At 37.8% G+C, this 25,934-nt stretch overlaps 1 protein-coding gene across 1 annotated transcript in view; it reads right to left on the reverse strand.

Annotated features, from left to right (window-relative positions):
- Window positions 1–812: 812 nt before the first annotated feature.
- LOC150075752 (ribosome biogenesis protein SLX9 homolog) overlaps window positions 813–25,934 on the reverse strand; it is a 36,878-nt gene continuing 11,756 nt past the window's right edge. The window contains exons 4-6 of the mRNA XM_090387525.1: window positions 16,265–16,406; window positions 13,273–13,338; window positions 813–1,019 (exon numbers count right to left, since the gene is read on the reverse strand). Of these exons, the coding sequence (XP_090243651.1) occupies window positions 887–1,019; window positions 13,273–13,338; window positions 16,265–16,406 (341 nt within the window). The 3' untranslated portion in view covers window positions 813–886. The remainder of the gene's footprint in view (window positions 1,020–13,272; window positions 13,339–16,264; window positions 16,407–25,934) is intronic.

Below are 25,934 nucleotides of genomic sequence, written 5' to 3' on the forward strand. Positions count from 1 at the left end.
ATGTTATGATAGTAAGGGGCTGGGAGTTGAATAATTAATTAAAAAGTAAAAAAGTAAAGTGCAGCCATTATCAATTCACTGCAGGATGGAAGCCTCCTCAACAATTCATGCTGAGGGGAATGGACCATAATCTGCCACGCTGGTCCAGTGCGGGTTGGCAGATCGACCGTATTCAGCAGTCAGGGGCTTGAACCCCGGTCTACTCAAAGGGCGTGTGCTACTGCACTCCCGCTCCTGCCCAATGAGTATTTTAACTAATGTTGAATTCGTAATGACAATATAATACTTAGCTAGCATATGCTAATTTATAAAAAGTGAATCTTCCAAATTTTTAATGGAAAGAGCTTTGCTGGAGACCCAGCCACAAATAAGTGCTATTTACCACAGTTCTAGAACAACATCTCTTATCAAAACATTTTTCTGAACAAAAAAAATCTTCATAAAAGTGTCTGATATCTAACAAAATGAGCAAATCAGATATACTACAATACAGTGTCATATATCCATTTTTTATAAGGTATTGAACAGTGGAATAAGTTACTTCCCAATGTGGCATATTAAGTCATCAAACAAGACTTGATATGCAAAATAAATGAACAAGAAATACCATAACACAGTGTTACACATCTATTAATAACACTAACACATTCCTGAGGTACCAATAATACTTTCTAAGCTAAAAAAAATCAGATACAGAATGGTTATTTATTTAGCAAACATTTGATCCAGTCAGAGTTTAAAAAAACAAACAATCTGCACAAAATAAATATTTCTCTAACAATATTAAGAGCTTAGTATTTTTAACTGCATTGTTAATAATGAAATATAAGTATTAAGGGAGAGAAGTGCATATGCCTTTGGAACAGATTTGTTTAAGCATTCACAATTATGTACTTGTACTGTTTTCTAATTTTTCTGCCAGAAGCCTAGCATGTATATGAGCAAATACTGATCCTAAAGGATCAGACTGAAATGCAGGATGATTCATAACTTCATGAAAAGTTTCAATGTTTTCTAACCTGTAAAATTAACAATCAAGAATTAAAAACTGTAATTGCCTTTACTTTACATATACAGTGGGGCCTCGACTTACGATGAAATCGATATCCAATATTCTAAGGAACCAATATACCTTCCATACGATTGTTTATTTTAAGGACCGATGATATTTGCAGGTACTGATGGTTTTCCGATATAGCTGGAATGACACATGAATGATTCAGATGGGTGGCGCACGGAACATTACTCGTACGATTGTTCTCAACCAATTAACATATTTTTTATTGTTCAACATGTGGCACGTGGAACACTACTCATACAATTGTTTCAGATCTATGACGATCTGAAACTTATAAAGTTCCATCAACCAGCAACAGTGCTGTGCACTTTGAAGACTTTAAAGCCAGCAGAGGCTGGTTTGAGCACTTCAAAAAAAGATGAATAACAAAAGTGTTGAAAGGCATGAAGGTATCCAGTGCTGATAAAACAGCAGCTGAAACCTTTAAAATTGAATTTAAAGAGTTTGTTGATCAGGAGGATTATCTTCCTCAGCAGATTCTTAACATTGAAGAAATCGACCTCTTCTGGAAGTGAATACCCAAGAGAATGTACATCACTAAGAATGAGGACAGTTTACCTGGGCATAAGCCTATGAAAGATAGGCTCACTCTCCTGTTGAGTGCCAATGCCACTTGAGATTTTAAGCTGAAGCCTTTGCTTGGGTATCACTCTGAGTATTTAAACAAAAAAAAAGGTCAACAAAGGCATGCTGGGAGTGTTTTGGCGCAGTAATAAGAAGGCTTGTGTTACAGGATATGTCTTCAATGCATGGGAGCTTAAAGTTTTCTGTCCTTCAGTGAAGAGTTATCTTGAGAAAAATAAGCTTCCTGTGAAGGCACTGCTCCTGCTGGATATGATCCCAACCATATCCAGCAGGAGCTGGATATGGTTGGGATCATGGCCTGGTGCCATGATCCCAACCTTGTTCAATCTCTTGAGGCACAATTTGACTTTGTTCATGTCAAATTTTTGCCACCCAACACAATTCCTCTTCAACCAATGGACCAGCAAGTGACTGCAAACTTCAAGAAAATCTACACCACAAAAATGTTCGCAAGTTGCTTTGCAGCGACCTCTGGTGAACATGCTATCACCCTCAAAGATTTTTGGAGGTCGAAGTTCAACATGCTGGATTGTGTGAGGCTGATTGTAAATTGTTGGAATTATGTTTCCACCAGGTGCTTAAATTCAGCCTTGAAAAACATCTGGCCTTTAATTATCCATAAGTTGATGGATTTGAAGATGTTGGTGCTTTGATAAATGATATTGTTACTCTTGATAAATCAATGGGTCTGGAGGTTGGTGAAGAGGATGTGGAGGACCTCATTGGCGCTCATGAGTGTGAGCTAGCAGCAGAGGAGCTACAAGAGTTGGAGAAAATTACAGAAGTGACACTGGAGAGAAAGAGGAAGATAAAAGACACCCAAAAAGTGTCAGCTGAAGAGTTGAAGGCTGCCATTTCTGCTGGGAGCATTTAAGAAGTGGTAAAAAAACACCCTGACATTGATAACACTGAACTCATGATGTGAAAAATGGAAGGCAAAGTGATTCCTTACTTCAGGAAGCTACAAAAAAATCGTAAAATACAGTCCACTTTGGACAGTTTCTTTGCCAGTAGCAACAAAAAACTGAAAAGACACCTGATGCTAAATGCTAATTTATTATTCATTTTTTTTAAAGTTGTTTTATGACTATTTATTAAATAATCTTCATTTTCATTTGTATTAATTTTTAATCATCATTTTCATTTTATTAATTTTTAATCATCATTTTCATTTTTATTAATTTTTAATCATCTTCATTTTTAATGTAAAAATGAAGTATAACATGTATAACCCGGAGAACAAATTACAGGAAATCAATGTATTATTGGTTTCAACTTACAATATTTTCAACTAACAATGGGTTTTGTTGAACAAATTACCATCGGATGTTGGGGCCCCACTGCACTTTTAATATCAAAAACATTTATTTACAGTATTTATAACTAAATACATTCATCTTTTTTAAATTATTAATTAAAAAAACTTAATCATAAGTCAAATAAAACAATAGCAAAAAGTTGATTAGCAGAAAATGAAATTAAGTACTTTTAAACTGTCAGTACCTGGTATGCTAGAGGAAACCACCCAGGTATTAGGCAGTGTAAACAGAGATCAAGAGGTAATGTCCAAGGAAGAATCTGTGCAACCGGGCAAAACTAGATAACAGATAATAGGCTCAGTTTTATAGTTGGATACCCTTCATGAGAAGGAAAGAATATATGCTTAAAGGCCTGACATAGCCCAGTGGTCAAGAGCGATACCAGTTCATCAGTGGTATGTGGATAATTCCTTAGATATTGCAAATTATTCTTAAATTCAATTATTCATAAATTTACAAAGTTATTTGTAAATTTGATTTCAGTAATTCTGTGAATTCATCTTCTGTAATATTTTGTAAATTTAATTTTTGCCTCTTGTAAAGCTAATTTTGCTAAATTACATTCTTTTTGATATCTTGTAAGCTTAAATTTTTAAGTTCAATAGTAAATAAAGTTTTAGTACCTGCTTAATTATCATAATATTTTGTTAATTTAAATTCTGTAATATTTTATACAGATAATTCTAAATATTCTGACAGCTTAATTCTTACCTTAATGATAGCTGGTACAGGATCCATTCTGAATATCCTGTCTAAGGATATGCCCCAGATGGAAATCACTATAGGCGATTCCTGTATAAGTCAATAGTTCATTGCTTGTGTAGCCTGTGGTATGTATTCCAAGGTCGATCTAGTAGATAATCCTAGCTCTATTGATTGGTGAAGGTAGCATGGCTATTTAATATTGTGGTTGACAGATTTTGCACTTTCAATTTTATATCAAAATAAGTGGTTTTAGCATATAAAAATTTACAAATATTGTACCAGATGGATTTGTGCACTGATTTTAGCATTAAGTTTTTGGAGCTGGAGATGGCCTTTCTAAAAAAGATTATTAGTGAATGTTCAAAGCATGTTTTTAATAGATCACTACACAATAGCAACCAATATAGTACAGATGTTAGATGCCAGATTAAAAAGATGCTATAAACTACAGGCTAAGGCTACAGATTAGAAGACTATAAAAAGCACGATGAGAGCCACTATATACAGCTGGAATGGGACAGCAAGTGTGAATGCCTTATTATAGGCAATTTCAATTTGCCCCTTACTGATTGGAGAAAGTGGAAGGAAAATTCATCATGGAGCATAAAATAAAAAAAAAAAAAAAAAACTAGATGATTATCATTTGTATCAACATTAGAGAATATACTAGAGGTAACAATATTATTCTAGACCTGATCATCAAACCACAAACCAGATGACATCATAAGCCAGTAAAGGAACTAGCATGAAGTGATCACACAGTTCTAAGTTGGAAGATGAAGAAAGAGTTTGCAGCAGATGAAGGAACAGGGTTTAATTTCCTCTCTATTATTAGGGCAGATAGCACGGTAATGGCAAATACATTAGAATTATGAAATGCCTTTAATGCAGTAGTCATAGAAGCCATAAATGTGTATATGCCATTAAGAAAATACAGAATAAGGAAGATGCTGAAATGGATGATTAATAAGCTAGTCAATTAAATAGAGTGGGAAACAATGGCATGAAAAAGTTACACAGCTATGAAAAGTACTGAAGTCTACAACACCTACAAGTTGATCTGTAATAGCACCACAGAAAAGGTTAAAAGCAAGGACAGATTATGAAAAATCACTGACTAGAGTAGGAACAAAGAGTTTTTCACATATGATATGTGAATACAAAGAAGAAAAGAACAAATCAAATCAGACTTTGGATAGTGGGTGTTTGTGTGCAGGAAAGTCTTAGATAATCTAGCTGATGTTGCAGATGAACTTAACAAATACTTTGTATTCATATTTATACAGAAGAAAGACCCTTCGTGGTTAGAAGAAACTGTGTGAGTGAAGCTCAAAAGCATAAAATTACCAAATATTGAAATTTCAGAAGATTATTTATTAGAAAAACTTTTCAGTCTGAGTTTATCTTTTGAGTTTTGATGGCACATACCCATTAATTTTGAGGGAGACAGCAAGAGAGTGCACTGAACCTTTAAGTTTAATTATGAGGCTTCAGTGGATACAGGAAAAATTCCTGTGAACTGGAAAAATGCCAATGTATCACTAATACATAAAGGTGGTTCTAAGAGCGAAGTGATTATCTACTAACTAGTCAATCTGACTTTAATGGTAAGGAAAATCATGGGGACAATGAGAGTGTGATACAGAGATATTTAGAGAGATGGAATTCTGAAGGATGCACAACAGTTTTGTTAACACAACAGTAATGGTGAGTAACCTAAGAAGTGGCCCTCAAAATTTAACAGGTGCCTCCGTAGCCAGGTGGGAAGGAGCAGCAGTGCATAGCACATGCTTCTTGATTAGACCGGGGTTTGAGCCCATCACCACCAAATACGGAGGATGCGGAAAGGTCAGGGAATGACCACCGCATATCCCGGAGCAATATGGCCTTAGTTGCTAATGCTTCTAAAAACCAAATAACAACAACATCAAAATTTAACGTTTCTGCATTAACCATTAATCAATGATTAAAAACGTGAAAATTTTCCTTCCTAAATATAGCACAGCTTTTACTGCAATAGTTTCTGAAGTGATTTTTTTATCGATTTTTTACAGAAATTGCACATAAACTGACAGGTTACCCACCACTGTCTTTGCAACTATTTGGGATTTTGCTTTAACAGAAGTATGATACCGAACATGCGGACAAGTGCCAATGCTGTGTTTATTTAAAGTTTCATATTACTTGTTTTTCTTCTCCATTACTTCAATAAACATCTACATTCTTATTCTAGTTGTTTTTGAGAGTATATTATAATTTTCACAGTGTAAAGACAACTGTAGGAAACCCAATACTCTCTCCAAAATAACTTGCTTCTCTGCGAAAAGCAAGACATATAGTTTCAAATTTCATGCACTGTCAAGCATGCGGAATTTGAAATATACCTGAAAAATGAAAGTAATTAATAATATCAAACATATATATTTTTATCTTTTAATAATATTTATTTTATTTTAATAATATTTTATGTCTAAAACATTATTTTGCAAGTTTCAGCTTAATGCAATCCATTAAGAAATTATGCAAAATGGGCACAGTTTAAACAGAATTCAGAAAACAAAAACATTTTCAAAAAATTGGAGAAAGATTTGCACCTGTCAAGTAACCTGCCACTGTTTTTGCTACATTTTTGTCACCACCAATACCAGGTTAAGGGAAAATCCTGTTTAACTAGCCTAGTTAATTATTCTGATACAATCACTCATGAACAGATGTAGAAAATAATTTCAAAATTTTTTATTTGGATTTTAGCAAAGCACTGACTTAATTCCTCATGAGAGGCTATTGTATAAGCTGGAACATGTTGGGGCCATGGGTAAGATTCTAAGATGGAACACATAATAGCTACATTGCTAACTGGGCTAATGTTAGAAGTGGAGATCACAGGGATCAGTTTTGAAATTACTATTGTTTCTTAGTTTCTTAAATAACACTGATGAAGAGAAAGAGGTCAAGAAAGAGGACCAGAGTATGTCTGCCAGGGGCAAAGGTTTATGACGTTGTAGAGCGAATATCATCTTTTAAGGGCACAAAAGGTGATATAGTTGTACACGTTGGCATTAATGATATTAAGAGTAGGAGACCGGAAGAATTACTTAACAAGTACAGGTCACTGTTGAACAAAAGCCGAGAATTAGGGTTGAATTTGAAAGTGTCTGCAATTCTGCCCAGACACAATAGGAGGGAGTATATGATGAGAGCCTTGTTGATCAATTCGGCCCTGGAAAGATTGTGCAAGGCTCAAGGGGTAGAATTTTTTTCAGGCTGGACTGTACTTGTTAACAGGAGAGATTGCTTCTACAGGGATGGGATACACTTAAATAGAAAGGGTGCAAGAATATTTGCTGATGCTATCGAGGCAGTGTTAGGTGGGTCGGAAAACTGCTAGCTTGGGGGAGACAAAGACCAATAGATTGACAGTAGCCACTGGCAGATGTGAAAGAGATTCTTGCACTGCTTCTATTAGAATGAGCAGAAGCCTGAAAAACAAGATGCATGATATTTCAGAGACTGCTGGGAGCCATTGCGGTACAAGTAAACACATGGGTTGTGTTAGGGTAGCTAAGAATAGAAACAGGTGCAGGTATACTTGCGTGTACACCAATGCTAGGAGTTTAGTAAATAAATTTGATGAATTTGAGGTATTGCTCAAAACATCAAAGGCAGATATTGTTGGGATATCAGAGATGTGGTGTCACACAGATATAAGGGATGCAGAACTGGAATTTGGGGAGTACAACATCTACAGAAAGGATAGACAGGATAGCAAGGGGGGAGGGGTTATGCTATTAGTTAAGAAACACATAAAAACCAAGGAAGTGAAGCCAGTCGACATTGCTGGACAGTGCAGTGTTGAGGCAGTTTGGTGTGACATAAGCATTGGGAGATCAAAATTGAGAGTAGGAGTGTGCTATAGGCCTAATGACTCTGATGAGTATAATAAGAAACTGTACAGGGAAATAGAGTGGGCCAGTAAATCAGAGTCTTATAATGGGAGATTTTAATGTCCCAGATATTGACTGGAATTTGGGGGCTGGCCACTCACACACTAGCAGGGCTTTTGTGGATTTATTGGATATTGTTTTCTACATCAGCATGTTCGGGAGGCAACTAGAGAGAGTAATACTCTTGATTTGATTATCAGCAGTGATTCTTCATGCATTAAGAATCTGCAGATAAATGAACCACTAGGTGGCAGTGATCACAGTGTGCTAAAGTGGGATTTACTCAAAGAGGTAACTACCATTAGGGGTAAAGGGAAGGGTTATTGCTTCCGTAAAGGCGACTATGATGGACTGAGACAGTATTTAAATTCTATACAGTGGGACCAACTGATGATGTTACCAACAGCAAATTCAAAATGGGAAGCATTCAAAGAACTTATCTTGGAAGCTACTAGGCTTTACATACCAACTAAGAAATATTGTTCAAGGTTTAGGCCAAAATGGATATCAGATGAACTAATGAGGCATATGACAGAGAAGAAAAATGCATGGGATACTTACAAATTAACACATGACACAGAAGCCTATGATAGATACAAGTTGATATGCAACCAAGTTACAAAGGAGGTTAGGCAGATTAAGAGAAATCCTTGGCAAGGGAAGCAAAGAAAAACAGCAAAGAGTTCTTTACTTATGTAAACTCTAGAAGGAAGGGGATGAATCAGATTGGTCCACTTGATATCGATGGGTCAACTGTTGATGATCCTGCTCAGGTAGCTAACAAACTAAATGAATATTTTGCATCAACATTTACACATGAGGAGTTATTCAGCGAGGGGAATGCCAGAGGTGTATTCAACTCTAGCAGTAAGCTACAGAATCTTGAAATAACTGGGAGTAAAGTGGAGGAGAAATTGTTGAAGATAAACACAAGAAAGGCACCCGGGGTGGATGGGATCTATCCAGTTATATTAAAGGAGGCAGCAAAGGAAGTAAGCAAACCCTTAGCCATAATTATGAGAGCTTCCTTGGACTCAGGGGAGGTACCCATAGACTGGAAATGTGCAAATGTGACCCCAATTCACAAAGGAGGATCAAAGGCTGACACAAGTAATTATAGACCTGTGAGCTTAACTTCTGTTCCAGGAAAATTAATGGAGGCACTGGTTAAAGAAGCACTGCAGGATCATTTAGACAAGACTTCAGTTATAGCTCGGACACAGCATGGTTTTGTTAAGGGGAAGTCTTGCCTGACCAATTTGATTGGATACTATGATGCAGTCACAAAAGAACTGGATGCAGGGAATAGCTTTGATATTATATACTTGGATCTTAGAAAGGCTTTTGATACTGTTGCACATGGAAGACTGCTACACAAATTGGAGCAGTGTGACATTGGAGGCAAATTGCTGCTATGGATAAAGGGGTGGTTGAGGGGGAGAAGACAGAGAGTGGTAATCAATGGACACTGCTCATCATGGAATAATGTTATTAGTGGAATCCCTCAGGGCTCAGTGTTGGGTCCATTATTGTTTTCTGTATTTATAAATGATATTGATGATGGTATATCAAGCTTAATGTCCAAGTTTGCAGACGATACAAATGTTGGCAGGGTTGTCAAGGACACTACTGACACTATGCTGCTGCAAGAGGATCTGGAAAGGTTGAGCAGATGGGCTGAGAGGTGGCAAATGAAGTTTAACATTGACAAATGTAAAGTACTACACATGGGAAACAGCAACCCCAGAGCAACGTATCAACTCTGTGGTACTACACTGACAGTGGTAGAGAATGAAAGGGACTTGGGGGTGGTTGTGCAGGCAGATATGAAGTTCTCTGAGCAGTGCAGACCGGCTGCAAGAGTAGCTCATGGAGTATTGTCAATGATATATACAGGAATTTTTCCAGCAGGGATAAGGAGGTGATTATTCCCTTGTATAAGGCAATGGTCAGGCCACACCTAGAGTACTGTATACAGGTCTGGAGGCCTCATTTCAAGAAGGATGTAGAGCTGCTGAACGAGTACAGAGAAGGGCAACAAGATTAGTGAATGGAACAAAGGGGTGCTCTTACGAAGAAAGGCTTAAGTTTTGCAAATTACAGTGTCTGGAGACTAGGCACCAGCGAGGTGATCTGATAGAGGTGTATAAAGCCTTGAATGGTTTGAGCATGCTCAATGCTGATGGGATTCTTCCTCTAGCTCAGAATAATCACCTGAGAGAGCATAAATTCAAATTGAGGAAAGACAGATGTAGGATAGACGTGCGGAAATTTGCCTTTAGCCAGCGGGTGGTTGGTTGGTGGAACAGACTTCCATCCCTTGTCGTGGAGGTTGATAGCCTAAATAAGTTTAAGGCTCAGCTGGACAGGTATTTTGAACGAACAGAGGGGTGAAGTGGAAGTGGGTTTTTTTTTTTTTGGCTGATGCTGCATGAGCTTGATTTCTTGCATCAAATGCCTCTACTAACGCTAATGCTAATGCTAATGATGTCAAAATTTGCAGATGATGTTAGGATGAAGGGGAGAGGTTAATGATGAGTGGTACTTCAGCAGAACTTGTGCCTATACAAGTCAGCAAGGTCAGAAAAGTAGCAGCTATATAGAGAAAGAAAGGGTTTTGGGAGTTATGATACTGGTGGAAATGAAATTCTTTAACAGTGTAGGTTGGTGGTAAGGAAAGCCTTGCTATTAGCCACTTTCCTTGTAACGTAACATTACTGTTACATTACAACAAAAGCCCATGTTTGATACCACCCCAGTTGGTACGTTACTCTGGGGTTACTGCTAATCATATAGAGTACTTTACATTTATCAATGTTAAACTTCAGTTGCCACCTCTCACAGCCCATTTGCTCAACTTTTCCAGGTCCTGTTGCAGCAGTGCACTATCATTACTGTCATCAACAACCCTGCCAACCGTCGTATTGTCTGCAAACTTAGACATTAACCCTGATATACCATCATCAACATCATTGATAAATACAGAAAACAACAATGGGCCCGACACCGAACCCTGGGAGACTCCACTAACAACATTAGTCCACGAAGAGCAGTGTCCATTAATTACTGATCCATTGGAGCAGTATGGCATTAAAGGCAAGTTATCCAACTTGCCCTTAATGTCATACTGCTCCAATTTGTACAGTAGTCTTCCATGTGCAAAAGCTTTCCTAAAATCAAAAGCCTTGCTAAAATCCAAATAAACTATATTGAAATTGTTCCCTACATCCAGCTCATGAGTAACTGTCAAAACAGGTTAATTAAACATGATTTTCCTTAAAAAAACCATGCTGAATGTCTTCAGAATGCCATTTCTATCTAAATATCCCTGGATTGCACTCTTGATCACTGCTTCTAAGATTTTCCCTACCAATGAATCAGACTAACGGCCTGTAATTACTGACTTCACTCTTAGAACTGACTTCACATACTGGTGATAGGTTGGCACTCTACAATCCAAAAGAATCTCTCCCAAGTTCAATGATGCTGTCATAATTAATCTCAAAGATTCAATATACTCCCTGGCCCCCCTCGCTCAAAATTACTGGGTGTATATCATCAACTCCAGAGCCTTACTTGCCTTTAGTCTCTAAAGCTTTTCAAATAATAAATGGTCACTTATAATTTCAAGATCACTAATTTCCAACCTCACTCACACAGCACTTCCTCAGCATGAAGCTTTTGTCAGTAAAGAGCAATGTGAAGTACCTATTCAATCCATCAGCAACATCAGCTGGGTTATCCTAGGCTCTCCCACACCGAGTGGGAGAGCCTGGGATAACCAGTGTCCGATCTAATTTGTTTCCTTCTTCTTTGTGTTCACTACACAAAAAACTCCTTATCCCCATTCCTTGCTCTCTTAGCCAGTGCTTTCTCATACTCAGCCTTGGTCTCCCTAAATCTTATTTGTGATACTATTACAGTTTAAATTGTAGCTGTTGGGCTTCAATACTTTTCATTGCTCTACAACTTTTCCATGCTATTTTTTTTCTGCTCTATTAGAATGGCCAGCTCCATATTAATCCATCTCGGCATCCTCCTCATGCTATATTTTCTTAATTGTATATATATATATATATATATATATATGCATTCATGGCTTCTGTTATTATTGCTTTAAAGGTATTCCATGATTCTTATATATCCACCCACCCTCTGCAGTCCGTCCAATTAATAGATCCACGTGGTGCCTGAAACTGTTGTAGTCCTCTTTTCTGAAATTAAAACCCGTATCCTTATCTTTATTTATTGCAACATCTATCTTCATCTTCCAAGAAATACCTGCATGATCACCACCTGCAAATGGTTCCTGTACTTTAAGCCCTGTGATGTCATCTGATTAGCGAGTAATGACAAAGTGAAGAATATTCTTATCCCTAACATGCTGGTACAAATAATAATAATCTAGTTTATTTAAAATTTTTGTTTGCAATACTTCACAATCTTCTGATCTGTAGATTATTTCCACTTGCAAAAAAAAAACACAAGAATTCTTGAGATGTGTGCAAGCATTACTTTGACCCATATTATCTGATATACATGAGTTTACATTAACCCCCCCAACTAGCAGTTCCCCTAAACCCTTAAGGTATCCTCAATGATACTAGCAAAAATCATTGCACTACCTCTGTTCAAATGAATACTGTCTCTACAAAATAGATTCCTTCTACTTACAAATGTAGACCACACTGATTAAAATCCCCCCCCCCCAGAGAGCCTTGCAAAGTATCTCAAGTTTTGAGTTAATCTACAAGGCTTTCAAGCATATAATTCCTCCTACTGTGTTTGGGTAGAAATGCAGACACATACACATTCTGACCTAGCTCGTTTTTCAGCATTGTTCTATATTTATCCAACAAATCGTTGGGTTGTGTTTGTTTAATATCATTTTTTTTTTTTTTTTTTTTATGAAAACCCCAAACACAAAAGGTATCAAAACCTATAGTACTTAGTACCGTGCTTGGGTTGAAGGAGAAGTATTGGTGGGGGGGATGCCGGAAACTTTGCTCTAGAGCCTAAACATGGGTTTCACCACTTCTTCAAGCCTCCAATAAGCAAAGTGGTGGTATTTCACCGGTTGATGAAAGTCATCTACCACCTCAGTTAGTCCCCCATACAAATAATAATACTCTCTTACCCATCCCCTCCAAAATCTGACGGTCTGTTGGTAACATCATCAACTGTTGATCCTTGCGAATGCACCATGGGTCTAATCCACCCATCTTTATTGCATCTGTTTCCCTCACAATAGAATCTCTGAATAAAGCTACATCTCCCTCAACCAGAGCAGTATGCACTTGACTATTCTGTTCTGGGACACGAATCGAGGATGCAATGTTGACAAGTTAGGGGTATCCACAGAGTTTGTGAAGATATATCACTCCATTAATAGAATTCAATGGCAGAAGGGCAAACTACCATAATATAGTGATACCCATATAAAATTATTAATGTATTTACAAAGAACATTATCCAGGACTATTCTAGTGAAGCAAAATTATTTATACTGACATGCGATATAGATAGATTATGGTAAAAAAAAAATAAAGTTAACACAAGAATCTATGATTCTTATCATTTTTTTGCTGTTTCTATGAACTGAAGAAAAGAACACAGATTCTATTTTATAATATATACTTACATTGCCTTCTGCTGTGATTTAAGTGATCTACAACTAATTGGTTTCTCTGGTTTTCTATTATCATTCCTATAAGAAAATTATGAAAACATTTTAAATTATTTGAAACATGAAACAGCATTATTAAGGCCAAATACTAGAAGGAAGCAGACTTTTCTGCATTAGCCAAAAAAAAATAAAAAAATAAAAATAAATAATATATTAATACTATTCCCATTCCCACAATGTATTCATCCAGTTCCAATTTGAACTTAACCAGAATCATTGCCTCTGCCATAATGGGAGGCAACAATTATGGTTGACAACCTACTGCCCATAGGTGAACTCCAAGAGATTGGGTCTTTCCCTAAGATTTTATAGGTGCCCCATAATTCTTGTCTCACTTAAAAGGGAAAACATCAAAATTTCTCATTCATTTTACTCAATCCCATCAGCACCTCATTCATTCAACCTTCTAAGTCATTCTTAACATATGCATCTCTTTGCTCTCATCACCAATCTGGTCATCCTTCTCTGAACCCTGTCCAGAAATTCCATATCTTTTTTAAGGTGTGGTCTCCAGACCTGAGTATAATATTCCAAATGCAATCTAACCATTGCCTTGTAAAGAGGGATATGGCCTTCTCTCCACTAGGAAAGTCATTATAAATCATATGACACAACATGCCTTCTTAGCCACTTGTTTACACTGCATAGAAAATATCATGACAGAATGAATCAATAATGTGTAAGTCTTCAGCTTGAACCACTTTTAGCTCCTCTCCCCCACTTTATATGTGATTCCAGGATTTCTGGTCGCCAAATGCATAACCTTAGATTCAGAAGCATTAAACTTCAGTTGCCGTTTTTGGGACCATATATGCAACTGATCCAAGTCTTTGTGAAGCAACATGGCCTGGCTTGAATCCTTAACCTGCCTTACCACCTTCTAATCATCAACAAAAAACGAAACAGTAATGTGAAAAGTTTATGACAGCTTACCATGGATAATCTTTTCACTATCATTTATAAAAATTAGAAATAGGAAGAGACCCAACAGCAATCCCTGAGGGACACCACTTGATATGCTATCCACCCTTAGGAACAACCATTTATAACAATCCTCTATCTCCTCTCTTTTATCCAGCCTGTGATCCATCATAGGCTCTCATCAGCAACTCCAACTCCTAGTTTATACAGCAACCTTCCCTGAGGGATGGTAATAAAAGCTTCAGTAATTTAAAGAATTTATTGAAGTAAATAAGGCATGACCTCCCCTTAACTTAAACCCATGCCATGCAAAGAAAATTACACTGGAAAAGTGCCCAATGGTTCAATATACTGTTGAATATATACCATCCTCCCTTGGACCTTGTCCTCTTTTAACCTCAGTGGTTTTCTAAGAAACACTTCTCTGAGATCACTATATACATGTAACCTGTTTTACAATCCGACCCTTTAACATTCCCCAGAGATTTGAGCTTGTTTTCAACTGTAAATATCATTCAGAAGTATCTGTTCAAGTCATTTGCCATTTCTGCTGGGTTTTCTATTGACCTTCCAGTGCAACCACTTAAGAAACCTATTTTATTTACTCTCATCCTCTTTTTATTCAAATATGAGAAGAATATTTGTGAACCAATGAAATGCATTTTCAGTTCCATGGACATTTTAAATGTTTACCTGCAACAAGTGAGAAATTAGTGACAAGGATTCAAGAGTTTTATACCTCTTACTTGTGCTTTGGGTTGGACTTTCAGGATTTCACAATGGTTCGAGATAAAGATTTTATCACAGAAAAATTACCATATTTGATACGTTGCTATCTCTATTCATTATAGATGTTCATTTAAAAAAAAGAGAGAGATGTTCATTTAAAGATGTCATTCAATTTTTTTTGGGCAGCCTGTATACAATACAACAATTTAGGTTTAATTTGTTAAATATGCAATAATTCCATTTAAAAGACCCAAAATACACGAGGCAGGAAAAATATGTAATGCACAGTCTTTGGAATGTCATAATCTGCGTCATGTACACTGGATTTGTTTTTAATAGCCTTCTAGTGAATTATAACTATAGTATGCCTGGCAAACATAAAGCAAGATGAACAATTAAGTTGTCAGTTGCTGAAAGATAAAAGACAAAGAAGCAGTAACAAACAAAAATGTTTACAGCACTCAAAATAAAACTATGTTACAAAACAATCAAAACCTATGTTGGTATTATTACATTTATATCCAAATTGGAAATATATACATAATGGAGTCAAATGTTTCGTGGTATTTTCTCACCATGTCTTCAGTGACAGTTGTCTTTGCGATATCAAATTTGGTTACAAAAAGAAGTTCAAAGTGATCTTTTGTGACAGTGATATTGCAAAGACAGCTGTCACTGAAGAATTGGCAAAAAAAATACCATGAAATGTTTGATTCAAAAATAAAATTAATAACACCAATGTATGTTTTGAGTGCTTTATTATCTTCAAACAACACAGTTTACCTATGCATCATGCTGCTCAAGGAATATCTTAAATATATTACAAAAATAAATTACAAAGTTTGGACCTAAGTATTGACTGCCAATCTGTTATGCTGCAGGAATTTTAAATTAGCATCAAGTTTTTTTTTTTTTAGTATCCAAAATTAAGATTTAACACCACTTCAATTGGGCATATTTGTGGTCCACATGCAGTACTAGTTCTGTAAACCGCATCAGTTTTTTTCCAAATGTGGAAAATTGATTTTCGAGATTTATCATAATATTTACCTTGATAACATTAAATCTAAATAAAAATATGCATACTATAATTTAACAATTAAATAATATCTAAATTTTTGTATGTTGTACATCACCTGGTGAACTAATCTAATCTACCGTATGGGAGCCCCTGAAAATATTTTGTAAATGTAAAAGGAGACCATTACACACAATCAGGTTGAGAAGGATTGAATAAAAAGGTGTACACATGAGGCTATAATATTTATCGTTATATTTATTTTTATAAAAACATCACCTTTCTTTTGTCTCCTTTTTCAGTAAGAGTTCTAACGTTGGTAATGCATCTTCTAAGGGTTTCATATCACCAACAATTGGAGTTTCCTTCCTTCTCTTTGCCTCAATTTCTTCTTTTCTGGCTAAACTGATGGCACTAAGTTCTGAAAAACAACATGTTCAATTACAGATGCAAACATTAAATATACATTTTAATAAACATGTAGAACTTAATACTTTTACTGTGAATTGTATTAGCAAAGGTACGAGCTTATTACTATGTTGGCCAAGGTTCTACTCAAGCTCTGTGGGTTTATTTTGAAATTTTTTGTTTTCATGAAAATCCTAAATACGAGAGGTATTAGAACCTACAGTACTTAGTATGAAAAGATTCTAATTATAACTAGTACTTACTGAACTAAACACATTGGTCACTGACCTCACTGGAGACAGTGACTAATCTGAAATACTTACTTTTATAATGCCTTTGTATTAGATAATGGTATTTTGTGGAGGTAGTATGAAGGAAATGGCTACGCTGAAATAAGAAGCACAATTTGAAAGGAGTATCCCTAAAATACCTAAGTACTTATTGTTTATATTTTATTATTTTTGACTTACCTCCCTACTAACTTAATGGTATCTTTGGGAAGGTCTGTGAAGGTGATGGCTGTGATGTAACTGTAGTACAATGATGTGAGGCAGACCACCTCATGGACTGTTCTGGCTGGTCTTGCTGGGACTGGAAATCATTGACAGAAATACTGTCAGGCATGTAAGATTCCCTATTCTAACTAGCAATTCACTGCACTGGTCAAAATGGTCACTGACCTAACAGAAGATATGGCCTAACCTGTTATGCTTTACATATGTACATTGTAATATCCAAATGGTATCTTATATATTTAGTCATTGATTGTACTCTAATTTTGATTTACCTCTCTGCCAACTAAGTGGTATCTTGGGAGGATATTGTGAAAGTGTAGGCTGTGCTGTAACTATAGTACAATGATGTGAGGCAAACCATGCCAGGGACTGATTTGGCCGGTCTTGCAGGGACTGGACATCATTGACAGAAATACAGGCAAGTATGAAAAGATTCTAATTATAACTAGTATCTACTGAACTAAACACATTGGTCACTGACCTCACTGAGGACAGTGACTAATCTGAAATACTTACTTTTATAATGCCTTTGTATTAGATAATGGTATATATTGTGGAGGTAGTGTGAAGGAAATGGCAATGCTGAAATAAGAAGCACAATTTGAAAGGGGTATCCCCAAAATACCTAATTACTTATTGTTTGTATTTTATTATTTTTGACTTACCTCCCTACTAACTTAATTGGTATCTTTGGGAAGGTCCTGTGAAGGTGATGGCTGTGATGTAACTGTAGTACAATGATGTGAGGCAGACCACCTCATGGAATGTTCTGGCTGGTCTTGCTGGGACTGGAAATCATTGACAGAAATACTGTCGGGCATGTAAGATTTCCCTATTCTAACTAGCAATTCACTGCACTGGTCAAAATGGTCACTGACCTAACAGAAGATATGGCCTAACCTGCTATACTTTACTTATGTACATTGTAATATCCTAATGGTATCTTATTTATTTGGTCATTGATTGTACTCTAATTTCGATCTACCTCTCTGCCAACTTAATGGTAACTTGGGAGGGTATTGTGAAAGTGTAGGCTGTGCTGTAACTATAGTACAATGATGTGAGGCAAACCATGCCAGGGACTGGTGGCTGGTCTTGCAGGGACTGGACATCATTGACAGAAATACAGGCAGGTAAGAACAGATTCTAATTATAACTAGTATTTACTGAACTACACACATTGGTCACTGACCTAACTGAAGACAAGGACTAATCTGAAATACTTACTTTTGTAATGCCTTTGTATTAGATAATGGTATATATTGTGGAGGCAGTGTAAAGGAAATGGCTGTGCTGTCATAAGAAGCACAATATGAGAAGGGAATCCCTATTATACCTAATGAATTCTTGACTGTATTTCTAATTTTGCATTGCCTTTCTACTAACTTAATGGCATCCTTGGGAAGATATTGTGAAGGTGATGGCTGTGCTGTAACTGGTGTGTGAGGATGTGAGGCAAACCATGCCATGAACTGTTGGCTGGTCTAGCTGGGACTGCACATCATTGACAGGAATACGGCCAGGCATGGAATGTATCCCTGTCCTAACTAAGTGAATTACTGACCTGGTCTTAATGGTCACTGACCTATCAGAAGCTATTGTCTAATCTGTTATACTTCCACTTTGTACTCTGTAATATCCTCCTGGTATCATAATTGGAGGTGATGTAAAGAAATTGGCTGATTTGCAACAGAAGTATAAAGATGTGGGGCAAGCCAGGCCTTGAACTGTTTCGGCTGGCGTTGCTGGGGTTGGGCATCACTTACTGCAATACGAGCAGGCATGCAAAGGCACCCCATTACCTCTAGTAATTATTGAACTGGACAAGACTGACATTGACCTAACAGAGGGTATAAACCAACTGTTCTACTATGTACTACCCTCTTTTAACTTAACAGCGTCCTCTGTGGAGGTGATGAGAGGGTAATGGCTGTGCTGTAACAGGAGTACAAAGATGTAAGGCACACCATGCCATAGACCTTACTTTTACTCCTGTCCCAAACCTGAATTAGCTTAGTAGCATATTACAGTCACACAGGCACAGCGATGATACAATGATGAGTTATGTGCCCTGTGAGAGCTGGGCACTGGCACACCCCACCCTGGGGCAGGGTTCTCGACTCCCCACTGGGCGACCTTTTTTTTTTTTTTTTTTTCCCCGCAGGTCTGCCCTGAGTGGGTAGGGCCCCGCTGGGACGGACTTGCGGGGACTGTCCTCCTCCCCCTGTTCTAGGTCAGGGCTGAGCCCTGCGAAATGGGGGGCGGGAGTTCCTTATGGGTGAAGGTAAAAATTAGTAGAATCTGGCTGCCTCCTCGTGGCTAGGGATGGGAGCGGGGGGTTGGGGCACATCTCGCCCTCGACCCCCGCTGCTAAATGCCAGAAGCCAGCCACACACAACACAAAACAACATATTATACACACTAAAATAACATTAAGTAGACCCCAACGTTCTCACTAGGCAATTCTTAATTTCGTAGACCTCAAACGTTCGGAATTTTAACCTCTTTTTTTTTTTTTTTTTTTTTTAATTTAAATTTTTTAAATTTAAAATTTTAACTTTTTTTTTTTTTTTTTTTTTTTTTAACCCTTAGAGGAATTATTACTGATCATATGATCCTGCTGGCATTAACATAGCTTAATACACGGCGGACATAGGGGACACCCTGGAAACCGCCAGTAACATACAAATATACTTTGCAGTACTTAGTACCGTACTTGGGTTGGAGGTTGAGAAGATGAAGGAAGATATTTGTTGACATTAGACTTGAACTTTTGTAGACTGTTATTTTCAGTAAATACGTATGAAGGAAAGTTGTTCCAGAAAATGGCAGTTGAATGAATACACAAGAAAGATGAAAAGTTGATTTTGTGAGTTTGAAGTTGGACAGTAAACGAATGTTGGCTGGTGGTGGTGGCACATGTTCGGATTGTTTTGAATGAGAGAGCGAGAATTATAGAAGCCAAATCAGAAGAACAGTGCACATGGAAGTATCTGTAGAAAAGGCATGCAGCAGAAACAGTACGTCTATGAGACAGCAAGTCGAGGGATTCTGTTAGAGATGAGTCATTAATTAACCTAACTGCCCTCTTCTGGATGGAATCTAGAAGCCTGAGGGAGGTTTTGGGGGCACCGCCCCCAAAACTTCTCTCAGGCTCATCTCAAACCCAGATGTGGGAACAATATCCCATGGTAGGGTAGATTTGTGATTTGTACAGAGTGAACAGCTGTTTGGAAGAAAAGTAACGCTGAGAGCGAAAGAGAAAACCAAGTTTTTTAGATGCAGAGGAAGCAATATTTGTAATGTGCTTGTGCCAAGAGAGATTAGAAGTCAAGGTAATCCCCAAAAGAGATATATCATTTTGCCTAGAAATCGGAGTGTCACCAAAGAAAAGAATAGGAGCAGAAGAATCCTTTTAGCAAGATATAAGACAAGACTGAGTTTTAGAAGGTTTGAAATCAACTAAGTTGTTTTCCCTACTGCAGAATTACCTGGAGATCAGCATTTAAGGAATTGGTAGTGAATATTCGAGAAGTTCCAGCTGATTTAACAGGGCAAGGTTTCTCAAAATCGAAAGTGGAAGGCAATGTGCTATCATTGGCAAAACTATGGATAGGATTTCCAGTCAATGGAAGAAGGTCATTAATATACAAGAGGAAAAGAGTGGGGAAAATTACTGAACCTTGGGGGACACCAGCAACAGTGGAGAAGTTAGAAGACAGAGCCATCTACCATCACCCTCAGTGAGCGATCAGAGACAAAACTGGATAACCAATTACAAAAAACAGTTGGCAATTCATAAGATGGAAGCTTGTTAGAAGACCATTATGCCAAACACGATCGAAAGCCTTTGAGATGTCAAGAGCAACTGCTTGTGTTTCACCGAACTTTTCCATTGAATTTTTCCATAAATGGGTAACATAAGCCAGAATATCACCAGTGGATCGAAACTGACAGAATCCATATTGGCGATCGTTGATCAGACGGAAAGTTTCTAGCTAGGTAGTTTAAGAGTTGGCAGTTAATTGACTTTTACTTTAGAAAGAGTAGAAATAATTGCAATGGGACGATAACTGGATGGGAGAGATTTGTCACCTTTTAGGAACTGCTTGGATATGAGCAAATTTCCAAGCAGAAGGAAAAACACATTTGGAATAAGAAAGTGAAAAAAGGCGGCAAAGCACAAGAGTAAGTTCTGGAGCACAGATTTTGAGAACAAGTGGAGAAATACCATCAGGACCTTGAACTTTCTTAGCATCACGATTCGTCAAAATCCTTCTGAAATCCTTTTGACAGAAGACCACAGGGGGCATTGAATGGAGCGTGGTGGGGGGTGTTTTTCCAAGGTCATTAATACATCAGTTGGAAGAAAAATGGGATGTTAGCAGGTCAGCTTTATCCTTGGCTGAAGTAACAACAGAACCATCTGGTTTTGACAGAGGGTGAGAACAGAGATGGGCAGAAGTTGCACTCAATAGCTTTGGCAAGAGACCAGAATGCTTGGCTGCCGTTAGGGCAAGAAGCAAGTTTTCTACTCTTAGCTTGTTCAAAATCTAGTTTGGACTGATTAATAACTGCTTTACAATTGTTGCAATCTTTGGTGCAGGCAGAAAATGAAACCGAAGAATTGGAAACAAGCCAATTATGATATGCAACGTTCTTCTCTTGAACAGCCTTAGCACATTTATTGAAAGTGGAGTGTGGAATAAAGGATTCCATTCCTGCAAGAATAATTTCGCTGACGCGATCTGAGCAAACATTGACATCAGAATATTTGAAACAGTAATCTGACCAAGGAAAAGAAGAAAAGAAATCTCGCAGGTCCTCCCATTTTGCATTCGTGTAATGCCAAATAATACGAGGTTGGGAATAGTCACGAGATAAAGTTTCCATTGGAGAAGAGACAATCACTAAGTTGTGATCTGAGGTGCCTAAATGACCAGTCACTTTGACCTTGTACTTAGAAGGGTTGTTTGTGAGAAAAAGATCAAGCGTGTTGGCTGTATGGTTAGTATTGTCCAGTATTCTTGTAGGTAAATGAACAATCTGTGCATTAGTAATTGCAAAAGCCTCAGCATCTCGACCAGCTGGGTCTGTGGGACTAGAAAACGGAAGCCAGCTGGAGTTGTGAACATTAAAATCACCAAGGAAAATTACCTCACTGTTAGGAAAGTTGGACTACAGAAAGTCAAGTTGCAAAGAGCTCTAAGTGATTAGTGGAGATGGCAGAATGGTAGAGACAACAGATGAATTTAACAGAATGAAGTAGTGAGATTTTAAGCCAGAGAAGATTCTAAATTATCAAGTCTCGGACAGGGAATATCGGAATGGACATATGCACAAGTACCACCTTTGAGGCAAAAGGAATCATACAGCGAATAATTTGGGCAAATGAGATAAGCAATAGTTGAATCAACCGATAACTGAGATTCTGTCAGAAAAAGTACATGGGGTTTGGCAGACTGCAAGTGAAAATGGATATTGTTAAGATTAGAATTGAGACCACATATATTTGTGAAATGAAGTAGGAAGTGTTTGGGAGGTTTAGATCTTTTCGCAGATATGTTTACTCTTATTAGTTTGAAAATTCATGGTGTATTCAATAGTAAAAAAAGTGTGTGTGGGGGGGGGACATGCTATATGAAGTAATGAAATTTTTGGATATGGTGTACACATAGTAAGAATATACCCAGTTCATTGACATAACGTAGCCTCGATAATACCCCCTGCATACACACTACTCGGACTCCGTCCAGTCACTATCTGGCAGAGTAGAGGTAGCAAGATTATACACTATCTGATCCGGAAGCCTCATAAAGAGTTACTAATAGGTACGGTCCTGTGTACTAACTATCGGCCGGCCTGCGAACACCATTTTAGAGCTGTACCCTTGAAATGTAAGAAAGACTGGATCTCACCATGATGATCATAATAACCTCAAAAGTCATCAGTCATACTGCATGATTGAAGAGATGGGGAAGGGGTGACCGGAACTTAGCTCTGCAGACTAAACATGAGTTCCACCACTTCAAGCCTCCAATAAAGCAAAGTGGTGGTATTGCACCAGATGATGAGAATGATCTACCACCTACAGATGAATTAATGAGGCTCGTGGCAGAGAAGAAACATGTATGGGATGTATATAAATTATCAGGTGACACAGATGCCTATTGCAGATATAAACTTGTCTGTAATCAAGTCACAAAAGAGGTTAGGCAGGCAAAGTCAGTTTACGAGAAATCTTTGGCAAAGGATGCAAAGAAAAACAGCAAAGAGTTCTTTACTTATGTAAACTCTAGAAGGAAAGGGATGAATCAGATTGGACCACTTAACATAGATGGGTTGACTATTGATGATCATGCTCAGGTAGCTGATAAACTGAATGAGTATTTTGCATCTACATTCACACATGAGGAGTTATTCAATGACACGAATGCCAGAAGTTTATCAAACTCTAACAGAGTAACTCTAGTAACAGAGTTGCTCTAGTAATAACTGAGAGCAAAGTGGAGGAGAAATTCTTGAAGTTAAACATAAGGAAGGAACCTGGGGTGGATGGGATCTATCCAGTTATATTAAAGGAGGAAGAAAGGAAGTAATCAAACCCTTAGCCATAATTATGACAACTTCCTTGGACTCAGGGGAGGTCCCCATGGACTGCAGGTGTGCAAATGTATCACCAATTCACAAAGGGGGTTCAAAAGGTGACACAAGTAACTTTAGACCTGTTAGTTTAACTTGTGTTGCGGGGAAAATAATAGAGTCATGGTTAAAGAAGCATTACAGGATCATCTAGACAAGACTTTCTTTTTTTAATGAAAACCCCAAACACAAGAGGCTTTAGAACCTATATCAATGCCAGAGCTTGCACTTGAACATCACACAACACAGCCCACATCAATGCCAGAGCATGCATTTGAACATCATGCAACACAGCAGCAACCCCCAAGGCAGAATGCGCTGGTCCCAAAGGAACTAGTTGTTGTCGGTGACTCTATTGTCAGAGAAACGGGGAACATATTATGCAAAATTTCATATTGTGGTAGACACCCTGGTCCTGTTCCACAATATGTGGAACAGGACCAGGGTATGTCTACCACAATAGCCAGAATATGTCTGGCAGAAACAAAGGTTGATGACATTATAGAGTAGATATCATCTTTTAAGGGCACAAAGGGTGATACTGTTGTACATGTTGGCACTGAGTAGGAGACCGGCGGAATTACTTAACAAGTACAGGACAATGTTGAAAAAAAGCTGTAAGTTAGGGTTGAATTTGAAAGTGTCTGCAATTCTGCCCAGACACGATAGGAGGGAGTATATGATGACGGCCTTGTTGATCAATTCAGACCTAGAGAGATTGTGCAAGGCTCAAGGGGTAGAATTTTTCTCAGCCTGGTCTGTGCTTGTTAACAGGAGAGACTGCTTCTACAGGGATGGGATACATTTAAATAGAAAGGGTGCAAGAATATTTGCTGATGCTATTGAGGCAGAGTTAGGTGGGTCAGAAAACTGCTAGCTTGGGGGGGGATACACGGACTAATAGATTAACAGTAGCTGCTGACAGATGTGAAAGTGATTCTTGCAATGCTTCTGTTGAAATGCAATTGAGCAGCAGCTCGGAAAGCAAGGCAATGGGAATTTCCAGGACTGCTGGGAGTCATAGTGGAACAAGTAAATACATGGGCTGTGTTAGGGTAACTAAGTGTAAAAATAGGTACATCTATATTTGCATGTACACCAATGCTAGGAGTATACTTCATAAATTTAACGATCTTGAAGTGCTAGTCACGACATCAAAAGCAAATATTCTTGGGATATAAGAGATGTGGTGTCACACAGACATAAGCAGTGCAGAATTGCAATATGTGGAGTACAACGTGTACAGAAAGGACAGACAGGACAGGACAGGAAGGGAGAAAGGGTTAGGCTGTTAATTAAGAAACACAAAATCTAAGCAAGTGCATCCAATTGATGTTGGTGGACAATGCAATGTTGAGTCTGTTTGGTGTAACATAAGCACTGGGAAAGGAAAAATGAGAGTAGGTGTGTGTTATAGGCCTAATGAATCTGATGAGTATAATGAGCAATTGTGTAGAGAAATGGAGTGGGCCAGTAAATCAGTGTGTCTTATAATGGAGGATTTTAATTTCCCAGAGATTGAATGGAATTTGTGGATTGGTCACACACACTAGTAAGGCTTCTGTGGATTTATTGGATGTTTGTTTTCTACAGCAGCATGTTCAGGAGGCAACCAGAGGGAGTACTACTCTTGATCTGATTATCAGTAGTGATTATTCATGCATTAAGAATCTGCAGATAAAGGAACCACTAAGTGGCAATGGTCACAGTGTGCTCGAGTGGGATTTACTGAAAGAGGTAACTACCATCAGGGGTAAAGGGAAGAGTTTTTGTTTCGTAAAGGCGACTACGGTGGTCTGAGACAGTATTTAAATTCTATACGGTTGGACCAACTGATGATGTTACCAACAGCAAATTCAAAATGGGAAGCAGTCAAAGAATTAATCTTGGAAGCTACTAGGCTTTTCATGCCAACTAAGAAATATTGTTCAAGATTTAGGCCTAAATGAATGTCAGATGAACTAATTTGACATGTGGCAGAGAAAAAATGCATGGGATACACACAAATTAATAGGTGACACAGAAGCCTATGACAGATATAAACTGGTCTGTAACTAAGTCACACAGGAAGTTAGGCAAGCAAAGGCAGATTACGAGAAATCTTTGGAAAAGGATGCAAAGAAAAACAGCAGAGTTCACTTATGTAAACTCTAAAAGGAAGGGGATGAATCAGATTGGTCCACTTGATATCGATGGTTCAACTCTTGATGATCCTGCTCAGGTAGCTAACAAACTGAATGAATATTTTGCATTTTGCATTGACATTCACACATGAGGAGTTATTCAGGAAGAATAACTCCTCATGTGTGAATACATGTTCAATACACCTCTGGAATTCCAGAGGTGTATTGAACTCTGGCAGTAAGCCAGATAATCTTGTAATA

This window comes from Mastigoproctus giganteus, chromosome 13 (genome assembly GCF_048544385.1).
Source record: "Mastigoproctus giganteus isolate SK-2022 chromosome 13, ASM4854438v1, whole genome shotgun sequence".
NCBI lineage: Eukaryota > Metazoa > Arthropoda > Arachnida > Uropygi > Thelyphonidae > Mastigoproctus > Mastigoproctus giganteus.